This window comes from Abramis brama, assembly GCF_963993115.1.
Source record: "Abramis brama genome assembly, chromosome: 22".
NCBI classification, from domain to species: Eukaryota; Metazoa; Chordata; class Actinopteri; order Cypriniformes; family Leuciscidae; genus Abramis; species Abramis brama.
In genome coordinates, this window is record NC_139984.1 from 20,458,488 (window position 1) to 20,475,317 (window position 16,830).

General features: G+C 37.9%; 1 protein-coding gene across 20 annotated transcripts in view; it reads right to left on the reverse strand.

Moving 5' to 3' along the window:
* The window catches only part of hspg2 (heparan sulfate proteoglycan 2), a 109,952-nt gene that overhangs the window by 2,823 nt on the left and 90,299 nt on the right, over positions 1-16,830 (reverse strand). For 11 of the 20 annotated variants that reach the window (XM_084099951.1, XM_084099960.1, XM_084099958.1 and 8 more), the window contains 25 exons: positions 16,594-16,775; positions 16,311-16,506; positions 16,028-16,207; positions 13,962-14,222; positions 13,681-13,843; positions 12,714-12,811; positions 12,356-12,622; positions 12,053-12,165; positions 11,763-11,910; positions 11,298-11,414; positions 10,805-10,822; positions 9,439-9,523; positions 9,179-9,323; positions 8,980-9,082; positions 8,761-8,870; positions 8,331-8,439; positions 7,656-7,754; positions 7,360-7,581; positions 7,008-7,252; positions 6,741-6,912; positions 5,572-5,694; positions 4,408-4,464; positions 1,983-2,058; positions 1,402-1,480; positions 994-1,041 (listed from right to left, as the gene is read on the reverse strand). In XM_084099951.1, coding sequence (XP_083956077.1) covers positions 994-1,041; positions 1,402-1,480; positions 1,983-2,058; positions 4,408-4,464; positions 5,572-5,694; positions 6,741-6,912; positions 7,008-7,252; positions 7,360-7,581; positions 7,656-7,754; positions 8,331-8,439; positions 8,761-8,870; positions 8,980-9,082; positions 9,179-9,323; positions 9,439-9,523; positions 10,805-10,822; positions 11,298-11,414; positions 11,763-11,910; positions 12,053-12,165; positions 12,356-12,622; positions 12,714-12,811; positions 13,681-13,843; positions 13,962-14,222; positions 16,028-16,207; positions 16,311-16,506; positions 16,594-16,775 — 3,416 coding nt within the window. The remainder of the gene's footprint in view (positions 1-993; positions 1,042-1,401; positions 1,481-1,982; positions 2,059-4,407; positions 4,465-5,571; positions 5,695-6,740; positions 6,913-7,007; positions 7,253-7,359; positions 7,582-7,655; positions 7,755-8,330; positions 8,440-8,760; positions 8,871-8,979; positions 9,083-9,178; positions 9,324-9,438; positions 9,524-10,804; positions 10,823-11,297; positions 11,415-11,762; positions 11,911-12,052; positions 12,166-12,355; positions 12,623-12,713; positions 12,812-13,680; positions 13,844-13,961; positions 14,223-16,027; positions 16,208-16,310; positions 16,507-16,593; positions 16,776-16,830) is intronic. The other 9 variants (XM_084099953.1, XM_084099961.1, XM_084099952.1 and 6 more) reach the window with 7 other exon arrangements.

Here is a 16,830-nt window from a genome sequence, read left to right on the forward strand (position 1 = left end):
TTGTTATCAATCTTAAAAACTGTTAAAACTGCTAAATATTTTTGTGGCAACCTTGATAAATTTTGGAAAGATCAAAAGAACAGCATTTATTTGAAATAGAAATCTTTTGTAACATTATAAATCTGTGCCCAAACTTTTGAATGGTAGTGTATACTGATGAAAATGTCTCTACAAATAACGTTTCTTTTGTGTTTAATATTAGTGATTAGTGATAGTAAAAAAACAAAACAAAAATTATAACAAGTACAGTCAAAAATTAAATCAGAATATCTATTTCCATAACATGCTGTACAAGGTTTGGTAAATGATTAACTTTAATGGCATTTTCACATTATGGTACACTTTGGTGTCCAATGACTTTTTAAAAGCACAAATTCAGTGTTTGTTGTTATTGTTGAGAACTGTAAAACATTTAAGAAAGGTAACCTAGCTAATTTTAAACGCATCAAATGTATGACAATTTGCTGAAATTCAATCCATTTCAGGAAAAGGTTAATTAATTAATTAATATCTAATCTTAATCAACAAAAATTATTAACTGTGGATTAATACAATTTTGAGATTAACAGTCAACAACTCGTGAAGGTGAAACAACCTTCAGGTCCCATTTTGTACCTTACTTGTTAAAAGTGCCAAATTAATGCAATAAACTGTTGCAGTAACAGTTATGTTGACTGAACAGGTGGAAAAGCAGGTGACCAACATAAGGTTAATTATGAGATGAACAAATTTGAAATCACACACAACACATGCAGACAATAACTGAAGTACATTTTTGACTCGTTCATAATGCCTGAGTGTGTCATTTTCAAATGAATTCACAGTTAACAGGCAGTAATTAACCAAGTTATGTAACAAATACTAAGATCTTTAGTATAATTGTGCTCTTGAGCAACTGTGCCAGCAAGTAGTGCGCTGTGAGTGAAAGATAATGATACGTCCACGCTAATGCAGACATACTTGTGTGTCTGACTGCTTGTGAAGAGTGGATACCTTTATACTAGCATGCTTCGTACGGAGGCTTAGAGCGCCTGCAGGCTCCTGAGGAGGATGAAGGTGAGTTAGCCAGGCAAACATGCAGTGCAGCCATTAAAATGTGCTTTAGAGGTGAGGGACAAAAGCATATTCCAAACCAGCTCCAAGCAAACTCATTTTAGTCAAATGAGGCTGAATATGAAATTTAAATATTTAACATTTGGACCCTGCCTATGCATGGTCTAAAATTTTATGTAAAAATGTGTGCCTTTTTATAATATATATATATATATATATATATATATATATATATATATATATTTCATGACCACTAAAAAATACTTTTGGCCAGTAAATGTTATTAATTTTGGACCCTGAGTGCATGTGTCCTAAGTTCCAGTAGGAGGCTCATGTGTACAAACATACCACTCCCTGCCACAGGATGAGGCCGTCTTCAGACACAGTGTTGATCTCTAACTCAATGGTCTCTGGAGAGTCAGGAGCACTGAAACAAATCAAACCGTCAATAGTGCTGGACAACATTATAAAAAAAACAATAAATACTCATCTTAAGCAAAACAAAACTACCCTTTCAGGGATGTTCCGGGTTAAAAACTACGTAGTTTTGGTCACACTTTAGTTTAGGGTCCAATTCTCACTATTAACTATGACTTTTGCCTCAAACTCATAATTACTGCTTATGAATAGTTAGTAAGGTCGTTTTTAAGTTTAGGTATTGTGTAAGATTATAGGATGTAGAATATGGTCATAGAGAATAAGGCATTAATATGTGTTTTATAAGTACCAAACAACCAATATCCTAGTAATATGCCTGCTAATAAGCAACTAGTTAATAGTTAGAAATGGACCCTAAACTAAAGTGTTACTGAAGTTTCCTATGGTAAAAACTGCTGAACTTGACAGCATTCATTTAAATGGCTAATTAAGTCAGTTAAAATGAACACTGAACACAGTTATTATTAGTTTCACATATGGAGTGCCCTCACCTTCGTGGGAACATGGGCTTTGGAAGGGCCAGATATCCATTACTATGGAAATATGCCGAATAATCTATGGGAGAGTCTGCAAAAGAGAAACCAAAAAATAAATCTCAAACTGCAAAAAGGTGCCAACACTTTGGATTATACTACCACCATGTGGAGCTTCACCAAATAGCAGAATAAGCAGACAATGAACAGAACTGACCCCTGACTACATTAAAGGTGCAGTAAGCGATTTATGAGAAACACTGTCAATATTTGAAATCAACCCAAACAAACACACCCCTCCCTTCATTGCTCACCCCTGAAATGCACGAACACGTGAAAGAGTGGCTGAAAGCGGGGGGAAAAAGCAAAGATGACAAACGATTGACAAGGAAGGACAAAAATGAGCATACAGTATACAAACGTACATACAAGCAAAAGTTGTCTGTTAATTGCCAGCAGTACACCAGCTCCAGCCTGTCCTGTTAATATAGCTAACATTACAACAACAGCATATCTCGCTTCTGTGAAACATAGAAAACCAATGTTACTCACGTATGGAGCAGAAACAAAGCAAACTCTGTATCCGTTTTCAGGCCTTCCCACGTACAGTAGGTCTCTCCAGCGACGGAAAGCTTTTCTAATATTAACGCTGGTCTTAAAGCTCTTGCCTGATCATAACCCTCCTTTTCCCAGTGATATTCCTCTGACCTTTTCTCTTTTGTAATGTCTCTCAGCCATCTTCAAATCACTCTCTCTCCCCCTCATCATGAGTGGACACGCCCCCTACTGCGGATTTGCTACAAGTGTGTCGTGGTGCTCGGTCTGATCTCAGAAATCGCTTACTGTACCTTTAAATCTGAAATCTGATTAATTAATATTTATCTTTATGAGTTATAAATGCATGATCCCAAATAACAGGCTTGTTGCATTGTGAGAAAAATACAAATGTGCATCAAGAGCAATTCATAAAACCCCCCAGATAAAATCCAACATAAATGTAATTTATCTCCATGAGATAAATAAAAATGAATGCAAATACACACTGCTGTTGAAGTAACATTCACAGCTGAGAACAACACTGAGCATTCCTCAAAAAGCATTCTCTCGAACCACATAATAATCCTCGAGCAGTTGAGTGCTCATCAATAAGTGCTTCATGCTCAATGTTTCTGGACGAATACTCACCTGTCTAGTTAGCTCAAGTGTTTAAAAGAATGATATTCAGTGGTTAGTAACTAAAACATGTATTTGTTCACAGTGTGAGGACATTTTGTTTACAGACACTGCCGTAGGTGAAAGTGCCAGTGCGGAAAAGATGTTGGTTGTTGGTTTTCGAACAAAGAGAAACAAGGATTTAATGAGAAAGAGATGACAAATTGAAACTGCAGTGAGAGGCTGAGCGACTGACCGGAAAAGACGCCTCAGGAGATGCTAAAGGGGAATTCTATGTATATGTTTGCCTTAAGAAAATGTTGCGCCGTTGCAACCGTCACAATTGTAACATTACCCACAAAAACTGCACCAAAAAGTACCCTAAGCATTTTACAACGAAGACACAGAATTCCCCCTCAACATTATATTTAAAACTTCACAGAGGACACAGTAACCGATTAAGTGCAGAGTGCAGAGACCATTCATTTTGATAGCACATTATTTCAGGGATCTATTTACAAGGCATCAGTAAGCTTTTATACATTTTTCCTATTTTCTTGCTTTTGAACACTAACAGAAAAGTCAAGCCCCTATTAGATATTAATTACATCATTAAATCATTATACATACACTACTGTACAAAAGTTTGGGGTCAGTAAAATTGTAACTTTTCTATGTTTTTGTAAGTATTTTATGCTCATCAAGACTGCATTTATTTGATCAGAAATACAGTAAACGCAGTAGTACAGGGAAATATTATTACAATTTAAAATAACTAAATTAATTCATAAATAATTTTCAGCAGCCATTACCCCAGTCTTCAGTGTCACATAATCCTTCAGACATTTTTTTTTTACCCATTGACAAAAAGTTTAAAGAATACACCTCAGTTAATTTAGATTTAAGCTTAAAACTTGTAAAATAAACTTAATTCAAGATATTATCTGTAAAACCTTGTTTTAAGGTTGTTTTAAGTTACTTTTATCAGGATAATTTTAATAAGCATTTAAATCAACAACACTGAATAATAAAAAAAAAAAAGCATTTAAATCAAGATGAATACATTTATCAGAAAGGTGCTTGACTTTGCTTCTGATGGTCCTAATGAAAGCTCTGTAAACAGACCCCTAAAATGCTTCACTTCCTGTATTGCTTGTTTTTTCCCCCATTGTAGCCGTTTGTTGTTGTTGTTGTTTTATTGGTGGTGTTAGATGGGTTGAGGAGGCCCTGAGGAGGACGCTCGCCCCTGGTTAGTGACGAGCGTGTCAGGCAGATTGCAGTCATACTGTACCATTTCCCCCACTACCCTCCAAATTCCACAGCGCCTCGGTGAAGCTGGACTCCTGCCCTGTGTGTGTGGGATATAGCCATGAGAGTGCAGGGGTGAGATACATTCACACGTGGCCTTTCACCGGCCAACACGCTACTGCTGGATGACGTACGGCAGCCTGACTGATGTCGATACGGTGCGTTATGGAGAACGGACAATCATTTCCCTATGGTGCCTTATGATGAATCACTTACAGCTGTGCTTCAGTCGAATGCTATGAAACTACAGAGAAATGTCTTTACTCCCACAGAGAAAGTGAATTCTGTTAAATGACAAATGAGGCAAACGGGGTGTAAAGAGACCTAATAAGAATATCAGTAAGAATAATAAAGCGATTTAAAGTCACATTGCACATATATTGGCGTTGGTTAGCTGCATGTTTATCTCATCTTAAATGACATTAAGACATGTAGAATGTAATGTAGAATAGTTGTATGGAACAGTGTTGTTATTGTTAACCAAAGCAAAAACTGTAAAATTATTTCCATTAACTGAGAAAAGCTGAAATAAGATATGTGAAATAAAATACGTTTAAGCAGAAGTACTAAAATTACTAAAAGTAAAATAAATTGAAGTATTAAAAAACTAATAAATTACAAAAGCACATAGCAAAATTGCTAAAACTCAAACAACGATTAGAATGAAAACCAAAAAAAAAAAAAAAGATAATTGAGAATATGAATAAATACTATAATAGTATATGAATAATACTAAAATAGCACTGGAGACTTTACTGGTACAGGAAACATTTTGACAGTATCATATTTTTTGCTCATACAGCTATTTGGGTCACAAGTGAATTGTATCTGTTCTATGAATCTTTTTTTCTTCATGGCGATAACAGTGGAAATGTACATTAGCTTTTATTGTGCCCAAGACACAGATAAGGTTTGTAAAATAAAAGCGTACATTGATAAATATAATACCTAGCACCATTCTCCTCATAATATATTCTTAATGATAAAGTTGACTGTATATAATGAGTTGACAATTATGTACAATATAATAGAAAAATAAATGCAAAAAGTGTACAATACACCTACAGTTGCTAATCGGAAGGCAAAGATCATATGCAAAAAGATTTTGCAAAACAATGCGTTAAACATCAAGCAGTTGTGAACTGACCTTTCTCACAGTGTCGGCCTGTGTAGCCGGCCAGACACACACAGTGGTTATTCACACAGCTGCCACCATTCTGGCACTGCGAAGAATCACGACAGGTGTCCCTCACTATTTCACAACGATCACCTGAAGAACACCAAAATATAAAAATAAAAAAAAGGAATACAATCTGGATTAAATAATTCTTTGAAATAAAATTTAATAATGAGGATTTTCAGAGCCTTAGCAAACTTAACATGCAGGATGTCTTTGAACCATTAAAACATCCTGCAAGTTTCATAGCTTAAAACGTTTGTTTTAAACGCATCCAGTTTAAATGGCTCGTTTGCTTCTCTGTACAGACTTCAGAAGGATCCCTGGATTTAACAGCGTCACGGATCGCGCTGGATGATTATATGTTTGTTGTTCGGAGCATTTCGTTTTGTGAATGAGGCACAGTGTAATGAGTTCGCAAAGAAACTTTTGTTTTTAGCAGCCAACTGTATTGGATATGACAGCAGTTACATCGCAAACCGTAAGTAAATGAGTTCATAATGCGTTGTCTGTAAAGGATGGTTTTATATGGATTTTTTTCAAAACACTTACTCGCGTACAATAGGGAGTGGGCATTGATCTTATTCATGAGGTCGCCAATCACAACAGTGGTCATTTGCTGACAAACCTTAAAGGAGCCGCATACATAGTAGCCTATATACACTGCCGTTCAAAAGTTTGGGATTGGTGAGATTTTTTAATGTTTTTGAAAGAAGTCTCTTATACTCACCTCTTTTATTTGATTAAAAAAATACAACAAAAAAAACTGTAAAATTGTTGAAATATTATTACAATTTGAAATAACTGTTTTCTATTTGAATATATTTTCAAATGTAATTTATTCCTGTGTTGGCAAAGCTGAATTTTCAGCATCATTACTCCAATCTTCAGTATCACATCACATTTTTTTGTGCAAAAAAAAACTTATTAATATTATACGTAAATTTCAAGGAACATATTAAAAATGTTTTAAAAATCCATCCCTGATCCCTTTAAAATATATAAAAAATACATTAAATATATATATATATATATATATATATATACACACACACACACTATTATTATATTATATTATATTATATTATATAAAGCCTCTCTACTAAGATCTCTACTTGAACGTTGGTTGAGTAACTCACCCTCGTGTCCTTCAGGGCAGAGGCACTGGTACTCGTACTCAGCACTGGCCATACATGTGCCTCCGTGCAGACAAGGCCTGCGGTCACATGGGCTGCCTTCTTCACACTGGCTGATGGCACTGCTCTCAGTGAAGCTGTATGAGAGATCCACCTTCTTTCCATTAATGAAGACCTGTAAAGAAAAACAAAGCCAAAAGAAACTATTTCATTTCCAAACACGACTGTGGGCTGTAATGCAAACAACAATTCAATGCAATACATTCTCACCTCTCCTATGCATCCATCAAACAGCATGCTAACATTTGCAGCTTTGGGCAAGATGTCCATGCTGGGCACTCCTCCCAGATACATGGGTGTGTGGATATTAAGACCTTGGGCCTTGCCTGGAGAGGACCTTGTGATCTCTCGTGCATGGTCCACCTTCAAGGAGCCGTCTTTATTGAGCCGTTCGGCCACCACACGATGCCACTGATCCAGAGACACGGCCTCTTGACTGCGCAGAACAGCTTGACCTGAGAGCACGGAAATGAAAATGTATTTAGCTTGAACTGGAAAGAAAATATATAATAAACAACAATTTGCAAAGAATATATCATGATTTGATCATCAGATCTCTCACCTGTACCAAGTTCATATCGGAACTCGACATGTCCATCTACCATAGATAACGTCACAAAGTCCTCCACTTTCATCTTTTTGCCTCCACTAAAGAACATCAACCCATCAAAATCCATGGGCTTAAACTCCATCTCGATGCGGAGGTCATTATGAATATTAGTGAGAGGAGGATATGCGATGTACGATACGTCTCCATCAAACAATGGTGTCGTTACCAGAGTACCTGCGATTGTCAAAAAGAGGGTAAGTGAGAACCACAGTTGACCTTAAAGTGCTCTTAAAAATATTGAGCTTTACCATCCATGCACTTCACTCCAGACTTTCCCAAGTGACAGCGGCAGTCATAGCCCAAACCACTGGGTCGGTTAATGCAGGTGGCATCTGGTCCACAGGCCTCTGTTGCGGTTAACATCAATTTTTGGATATCACATTAAAAAATGGATGGAAACAAACAACATTATGCACATAAATTCTTAAAAAATGCATTAAAAAAAAACTTATGTGCTCAATTGAGGCAGACAATTTTTATCTGATAAGAAGACATTGCACCCCATCTCAAATCTTAATTTGGTCATTCTGAAATGCCTGAGTCAAAGTCTGTCTTCAAAATGGTTGGGTATAATTACTTCCCAGGACTGTCTCGCACGATTGCGTACCCAAACACCAGCACTCAGAATGCAAGATAACATGACAGCGTTTATTACATTTTGTCTGCGTACTCTGAGGTGCAAGTCATTTATAGTGTATTAAGTGGCTTAGTTAGCAGCTTAATCAGTGGCTTTCTCTGCGGATTGCAGCAACTTAGAGATATTTTGTGCCAATTTCTCAGGAAGTGACGATTTTTGTTCTCTTGAACATGGGATGGAAACAGTGCTTTATTCACTGTTGTTTTATGTGATATTCAAATTTTGCGCACAAGTTAAATTCGCAACTTTAGATGGAGATGCAGATCCTCCTTTTAAAAATTCTGACCTGAGTGGCAGTGCGAGGAGGAGTGATGCTGGCAGTTGCTCCCTGTGAATCCTCTCTGGCAATTGCATTTGTAGAGACTGGCTACAGAATCCGCACACACTCCACCATTCTGAAACGCACACATTAGGTAATCGGTTTTCACAGGCCAATAACACAAAAAACATACACTGGCCCCAAAAAAGTTGGAGAAAAATCGCATAAGACAAAAAATGACAAATATTATTTCATTCACTTAAAATCACTGTGGTTTGTGCCTACCTAGAAAAGTGACATTAGTCCTAAGGACTAGCATCACATGATACTTGATATTTTGTTTCTTCAGCAATAAAATTCACATATTTTTGTGTGACTTACGCAGATGTCCAAATACCAAATACTGGGGTTACTGTGCATGCTGATTCAAAGAATAATTTTGTTTGTAGGGGATTACCTGACATGGGCGGTCCTTGCATGTGGGACAATTCGAAACTCCAGTGGAACTTTTATCAAGGTCCTTGAAAATGACCTCATCACCTTGGATTATCAGCTGCTTGATACAGCCTTAAAGAAAGACAAAAACTCAGTGAAAGAAGGCTATTTATATGAAAGCTACTACTGATACATTCCTATGAAATTCATATGGCACAGAATAACATAAGGGTTTTCTCACCAACAAATCCTGTCTTGAGGTCTGCAGTTTTAGCAATCATGCTATAATTTGGATAACCGCCAACAAAAAGCTCCTCATTCAGATCCAGGCCCTTGAATTTTCCCTGCTCGGACACACAACATGTTTCCACTTGTTTAACTGCCATGATACCACCACAAAACAGCATATTAATTAGGGATATGGAGAGAGGAATATGCACCTGTGAGGTTCCGTTTATAGGAGCTTCTCCATCCACAAAAAGAGAGCCCTGAGTCTGATTCCTATAGAGCTGCACTGTGTGAAACTCGCCCAGTTTAATGGCAGTAGGGTAACGAATAGTTGCCATCCCAGAGCCCACGTCAAACCTGTGGAAGAAAAATATGCATGCATTTGGAACATCAAATCAAAAAGCCAACGTTATATCCAGTTTTAGAAGCAAAATGTTCTCTGAGATTGGTATGATATTGAAAGGTAATGCACCTGAATTCAGGGCGGCCGCCCACCAACCCAAAAGATATGAAGTCAGCTCCTGTGGTCTTCTTTTGTCCATTATAAATGATCATACCTGGACATGAAAGGAAAAGATAAGTCCAATGCGGCATTCCCCCTACCTAACCATGGAGCTTGCCAAAGCACAAAGCCCTTTTTTAAACTGAAAGTAAAGCAGCATGCTGAGGGAAAAGGTGCTGCCATGTTCAGCATCTCACAATGCCAATCACTGCCAACGCAAGCCACATGCATGGGCACATGCCATGACTCTGCCCTGTCTCCATCACATGGGGTAGTACGGACCAGTGGCTCTCAACTGATAGGTTGCAAACCAGAAATTGGTACTGGTACTGTGCTGGATCACTGCTTGAGTTTCAAAAGCAAAGCCTTTTGAGAACCACTGGTTTAGATCGAAGGCATTAGTCAGCATTCAAAAAGAACCAACGATGAGCTTGCTGAAACATAAGCTTCAGTTTTATTTCATGTAGGGATGCACAATATATGGTTACCATATTAGTTATTGGCAGATATTGGCAATTTTATATTTTTATTGATAAGGCAGCACAATTTGGGTGAAAACTCTAATAGCAATTTTTGTGATAAAAATTGTGATTTAAAATAAAATATGAAATGCTGTGCTTGTTTAGAAGCCAAAATTTAGTGATTATATATATCAATATAGCTATAAAATAATCATTTATTATTATTATAGTGACCGAGGTGGCCGTGCCCCCTCATAATTAATTTGCAGCCTTTGCAATTTGATAATCCCATTATGCAGTTGTATTTCTATTAATCGTGCAGCCCTATTTATTGGTATCTGTCGATATTTTATATTTATTTGTACATGCTCATTTTCGCATTTAGATTACCTTCGCCATCATTTAATGCTCACTTAAAGTTTATCTTTAAAAACATTAATAATGATTAATTTAATAACACTGTTAAATGTAATCTTTAACAAATCTCAAAATAAATGGCATTTTTTAAAGCTGTACATTAGAATGTTGTGATGCCTAAATTCTCTTGTAGAATCTAAAATGATTTATTTTATTTTTCCGGGTTTTTTAAAACTTCAAAAAACCCAACTTTGCACACACGCTGTATACTGTAAGTGTCACTAAAAGGTGTAAAAGCTTCAGTCGGTCCATGATAACGTTCCTGCATCATGCTGCAACCAACTCAATGAGAAGCAGAAGTGCCTTGATGGACATCATATCTATAGTCATGCCTGCATATGTTTATTAGGGCCATTCTAAGGGCCCAATGAGAGTATGCTGAGCTGCACTGCTGCATGGCATTATTAAATCTTGCAGAATGTGCATTCAGACACTCTCAGGCAAGCAAGCAGACTCACCGGCATACAAAATGAGCCCTTCATACCAAAGAGAGTTGAAGGAGGGTAAAGAACAAAAAGAATAATTGAGTTTACATACAAGGACTAAACATTTTAGAAACAGTGTGCCCTTCATATAGTACATGTAACACTGCTCATAACCTTTAAAGAGAAAGTTATTTTAAAAATAAAAATTCTCATGATTTTCCAAACCTGTATGACTTCCTTTCTTCGGTGGAACAAACAATTAGACATTTTGAACAATCTTTAAGCAGGTGATTTGCATACAATAAGCCATTATGAAAATTTTTCTGTCTCAAAGATGAAACAAGGTAATGGAACAAGTTTGGAACAACATGAAGGTGAATAAATAATAGAATTCTATTCTATTTTATTTCTATTTTCAACACTTCAACATAAAAAAACATTGTTTTTTTAAGCAATGACAGCGAAATTAAAACTCTGCATATTTAAAACAGCTTTGGTGCAGTAAAATAGTTTTGAGGGACCTTACCATCAGCATTGTCCGGCTTGAAGGTAATTTTGATGCTGAATGCTTTGTAGGAGTTTTTGATGGTGGGCAGTGTGAGGTACGAGAGAGGCTCCTGGGTAAAGTAGGGCATCACTCTCTCTGAAAGACCACATGAACACAGACCGAATGTTAGAGAGACGAGCAGTAGAACATTTCAGAAAATCTTCAGTGGAAGAAATAGCTCATGAAAAACATGTCTTGCTTGTGAATGTTTCCAAATATTCAATCTACAAGCACTCCGAAAGATAAGATAAAAATATCTGCTAAATGACACTTAACCAGGTGTGCAATTCCTGTGAAGATGTGTAAGCAAACCTATACTTGTCTATTATCCAACCATACATGTGAAATTATTGCTGCCATCACAAAGCCACAATTACAGACAAGCAGTATTTCCACTTAAGAACTACACTGGATACTAACAGACTTGTATAATATATAACCAACCATGAACATTGAGTCTGGTGAAGGCCTCAACTTTCCCCTGCTTATTAGCAGCTGTACACACATACGTTCCTGCATCTGAGTGTGAGACACCAGGGACTGTCAGGACATGTCCATCCTGTCTGCACTTAGAGGGTAACTCATTCTCCACCTGTAAGATGAGGACAAAGAATCACTTTCTGAACCATATTTAGAACTCTAAACAGACTGACAACTGTAATATGCTGCTGTGTGAACTTATGGGTTTAGGGTAAAAAATTAGGTTGAGTTAAGCCATGAAACATAAGGGTTACCTTTGACCATATGATGGTTGGGACTGGGTATCCGGATGCGATGCAGGGCAAGATCGCATCAGAGCCAATTGTCACTTCCTTTGCCTCAGGCTGTGCAGCAATCTGAGGCAAGGCTACAAAGTGCATATGTTTCAGGATTCAGGGTTCAGTTACACCCAAAGCATTTCCCTTTAATACTGTGCACTGCAATATGAGACTCCATTTGTAGGAGACCCTGAGCTTGATGTCTTTTTTACACAATACAAATTAAAACCAATGGCAAAAGAAACATCATAAACATCCTGGATATAATAATGTACTCACACTGGATATTAAGGACCACATGGGAATGCTCTGAGCCAACATTATTAGTGGCAGTGCAGCGGTACTGTCCTGAATCCGATTCGGTCACTTGATCAATCCTCAGGATGTTCCCCCTTATTTCCACGTGATCAGGAAGCGAGCCTCCCACTTTACTCCAGCGAACTGTGGGCTCGGGGTCACCGATCGCATGGCACTCAAACTCCACGGAGTTGCCCACCATCACCGTCTGTACTGACGTGCGCACATTGATCTTCACTTTGGGTAGAGCTGTGAAGACAAAAAGCACAGTTAGTGGGTTTTTAAAGTATAGTTAACCAAAGATTTGGAAACATATTGTGTTTTGGATGTCATAAGGGACCTTGAATGGTGAGTTTAGCACTGTCCTGAGCCTGTCCAAACAGACTTGTAGCTCTGCAGGTGTAGATTCCCTCATTGCTTTGCTCAAGGTTCTCGATTCTGCACAAATAAGAACAAAGATTATGAATAAAGGATACACAGCATAATAATTTAAAGCATTAGGGGCACAAATATTATGTATTTTATTGTGAGAACTATCCCATATCCCATATCATATCTTCTATCCCATTAATATCATTTAACATAACATAAACATAGCAAGGAATCAAGATTTTGTTAGAGTCTCATTTCAAAGATCTTGACTTTCTCGACTGTACCAACAATTAAATACAAAATTATTCAGCAATGTCATCATTTTGAGATAATCAGTTGAATTTATATATAATTGCTGCACCCTTGTTTCCATTTTGGTGTTTTTTTAATCTGAATTTTAATGTTAAAGGGTTAGTTCGCCCAAAAATGAATCCCATAATTTACTCACCCTCAAGCCATCCTAGGTGTATATGACTTTCAGCCAAACACAATCGGAGTTATATTAAAAAATATCCTGGCTCTTCATGCGTCAGGTCAGAGGTCACTGTTCTGCCAGAACTCAATTCGCGTATGGCCCTTATCGGAAGCCAGTGATTATAGATTATGAAAATATAAATATGGATATTTTTCTTACAAAAACTCGTCGCTTTGCTTCAGAAGGCCTTTATTAACCCCCTGGAGCCGTGTGGAGCACTTTTATAATGGATGGATGTGCTTTTTGGGCTTCAAAATCTAGGGTACCGTTCACTCTCATTATAAAGCTTGGAAGAGACAATATATCTGATAATTTATCTCTGATTGTGTTTGGCTGAAAGAAGAAAGTCATATACACCTAGGATAGTTTGAGGGTGAGTAAATTATGGGATCATTTTCCTTTTGGGGTGAACTAACCCTTTAAATGTTTGATAGTCAATGTTTATATCAGATAATGTCACCTGAGCACTCCATCTTTAATGTGATGATTTGGGGGAAGAACCCCTCCCTCCTTCAGCCACTCCATCTCAATCTGAGACCCTCCTTTAGCAGCACAGGTAAACTCCACAGCACTGCCCAGAGCCTTCACTTCCACCTGTGGGGACACTTTCACCGACAGGGGTGCTGCAGGACACAGGGGTCAGAGGTCAAGCTGAATGCCAGTGACAATTCATCTGATGATCACTTTGTGAGATTGAGAGAATGCATGATGTATGCATGATACTGAAATGACAACACTCACATCGGACAGAGACTTTGGCCAGCGCTTCACTCTTGCCAACTTTGTTGCTGGCCACACACTTGTATGTCCCAGCATCGTTCTCCTTGGCCAGGTTGATCTGGAGGTCTCCTCCTTGCAGCTGAGCAGTAGGAGGCAAGCTGCCGTTGACCTTAGTCCACTCATAACGCAGGGGTGGGGTGCCATGGGCCAGGCACTGCAGTCGGACTACTTCACCCACTCGCACTGACACGTCATCGGGCAAGGAAGTGGCATAGGGTGGGGCTGCTCCGACCAAAGAAATGTCAGTTAGAGGATGTTGGATAATTACAGCTGGCTCATGTTACGCCCGTTTCACACGTACTCCGTTTGCAGTGCGTATGCGGTGCGTATTTTTTTCCGTACCCATGTTAACAGGTTAGAGCTTTCACACTGCACGCGGATGCAGTCCGTCGATCCGTCCCAGTTGCGGTGCGTATACAGCGGTGCAGAGATTCCGCACCGAGTCTATTTTTGCTGTGCTGCAAACGCTGAATTAAAGTGACAGCACATGTTTCGTGGTCAAAATGAACACAGATTGACCTGAAAATGTAGGAATTTCACCATAAATGCATTTAATCTCCCAATAATGTATTTAATTAAATACTACTTTTTTTCACAGTCATCTTTTTACTTAAGACTGGGGTAAAGCAAGGAAAACTACAATTTACCTCAACAAGGCGACATAATGAACAACACTCGTCTCATTCGTGGAGGTGGAAAAACAAGTTCTTTGTGACATGCAAGATTTATTGTATTAAAATTTAAATTCAAAAGAAAAGGCATGGGAGTCGTCTGTTTTTGTCAATTTTAAGTTAATTTAAAATGTTTGCGATTTTAATATAAGTACATGGTTAAATATTTGACCACTTGCTTGAGCAACTTAATATAAAAGTAATGCATGGAATAATAGGCCTACATTGTTTAAATTGTTTATAGGCGTGCATACGTCCATTAAACAGTGTATATGTGTACAAGAGAATCGCAATGCTGACAAAACTTTTTTGTAAAAGTTGCTGCATAACTTCTGAATTTGAAATAAAACTAGTAAGTATGTGTTTGTGGTACAGCCGCGGATCAGTTACGCACTGCAAACGCATGTGAAAGCACTATAGCGCGTGCTGCTCCTGCACCGCATACGCACCGGTAACACGCACCAGAGTATGTGTGAAACGGGCGTTAGAGAGCTTTACAAGAACAGGAAAACATGCTTCACACTTGTTTGTGGAATTTGGACAGCAGCTAAAATGTAAGAAAAGAAAAAAAAGGTTATGTATTCCAGTATAAATATCTAAACTAAAGCAAAATAAATCAAAATAAATGAACTTGTTTATCTAAAAAAATTACAAGTACTGTACTTAAAAGTAAAAGTGTGTAAGATAATTTCTTTTCTTTTTTTTGAGGATTTTAGTGTATTTCCCCAACTGGCATCAAGTTTAAATCTCACATGAGGTAAGGTTTATGCATAAAACAGGAAAAAAAAGTTTGCCCATTAAAAATGATAATAAATTCATTCCAAATATATTATCGTAAAAGTATTAATATCTCAAGAAATGTTAAAATTATGTACAATTATGTGTGTTTATGTGTTTAGATTTGTTTTTCTGGCAAACAAGACCAAATATTGAATGAGAATATTATTTATTTATTATTTATTATTATTTATTTATTATTAATATGTGCCACACAGTGATAGGTGCACTGTTTTTTGGCCTGGGCATTGGTAATGATCATGACAGAACTGTCTGGACTAATCTTTACGTTATCTACAGGACAAACAAACAAACAAAAAAAGTGATGATAAATATTTAAATGTTTGACATGGTCTCCAAAATTGTGGCATGCATGATATATGATTTTCAATATTTATTCTCTTAAGTCTAAATACAGTATATGATTTTGCTTCAAGTACGTGTATTTGGTTTGAGGGATATTTTTACTTGAAAACAAAGCATAATATTATTTTGAAGTGTAAAATAATAATGTTTGTATATGTGCATCAGGTGAACAAGGAATACAAATGATCATCTCTATAAATGAATAAAGCTCACTGTCGACTTCCAGCATGATGGTGACTTCACTGGTGCCCATGTGGTTAGTGGCATTGCAGACATATTGACCAGAGTCCTGACGGCCCACATTAGGTAAGACCAGGCTGTTGTCGACTATCTTGTGTCTCCAAGGCAGAGAAGACCGTTCTTTAGACCATGTGATTGTAGGCTTTGGGAATCCTTTAGGTAAGATGCAAGAGCTTTAAGGCACACTCTTTAATTTAGATGTATTTATGGGTTTTAACCATCATAACTGTCAAATGCTGCCTACGGTTGCACCTACCATGGGCATCACAATGAAGTGTGGCAGTTGACCCTTCTACCACAACTGTCAAAGGCTCACGGACGCTGGCACGGGGAACAGTTGGCACCCGAGCCCCTCCTTCTACAAACACCTCTACACGAGTCTCAGTCGTGCCCTGGTTATTCTGTGCTATGCACACATATGTGCCACTGTCTTCTGGCCGTGCAACTAAGACCTGAACATAGAATGAAACTCTCTGATTAACATACAGAGGCAATTGATTCTGTAAACAACAACGGCTTGACTACAAACAGCCCATAACCTGCATGACAGCACTGGTATCGGCAGGCACAGGGCTGCTCAGCATCGTCCTGCGGTTGTTGTCCAATCTGTGCCATCTCACAGAGGGTCTTGGCTCTCCAGCGGCCTGGCATTCGAGATTGATGGGATCGCCGACCCTGACTCGCACCGGTCCTGCAGGGGTCACTACAGCCTTAGGAGATTCTAAGAATGAAATCACACAAAAGTATAAGAGAATGGAGCAACAAAAATATCTGAA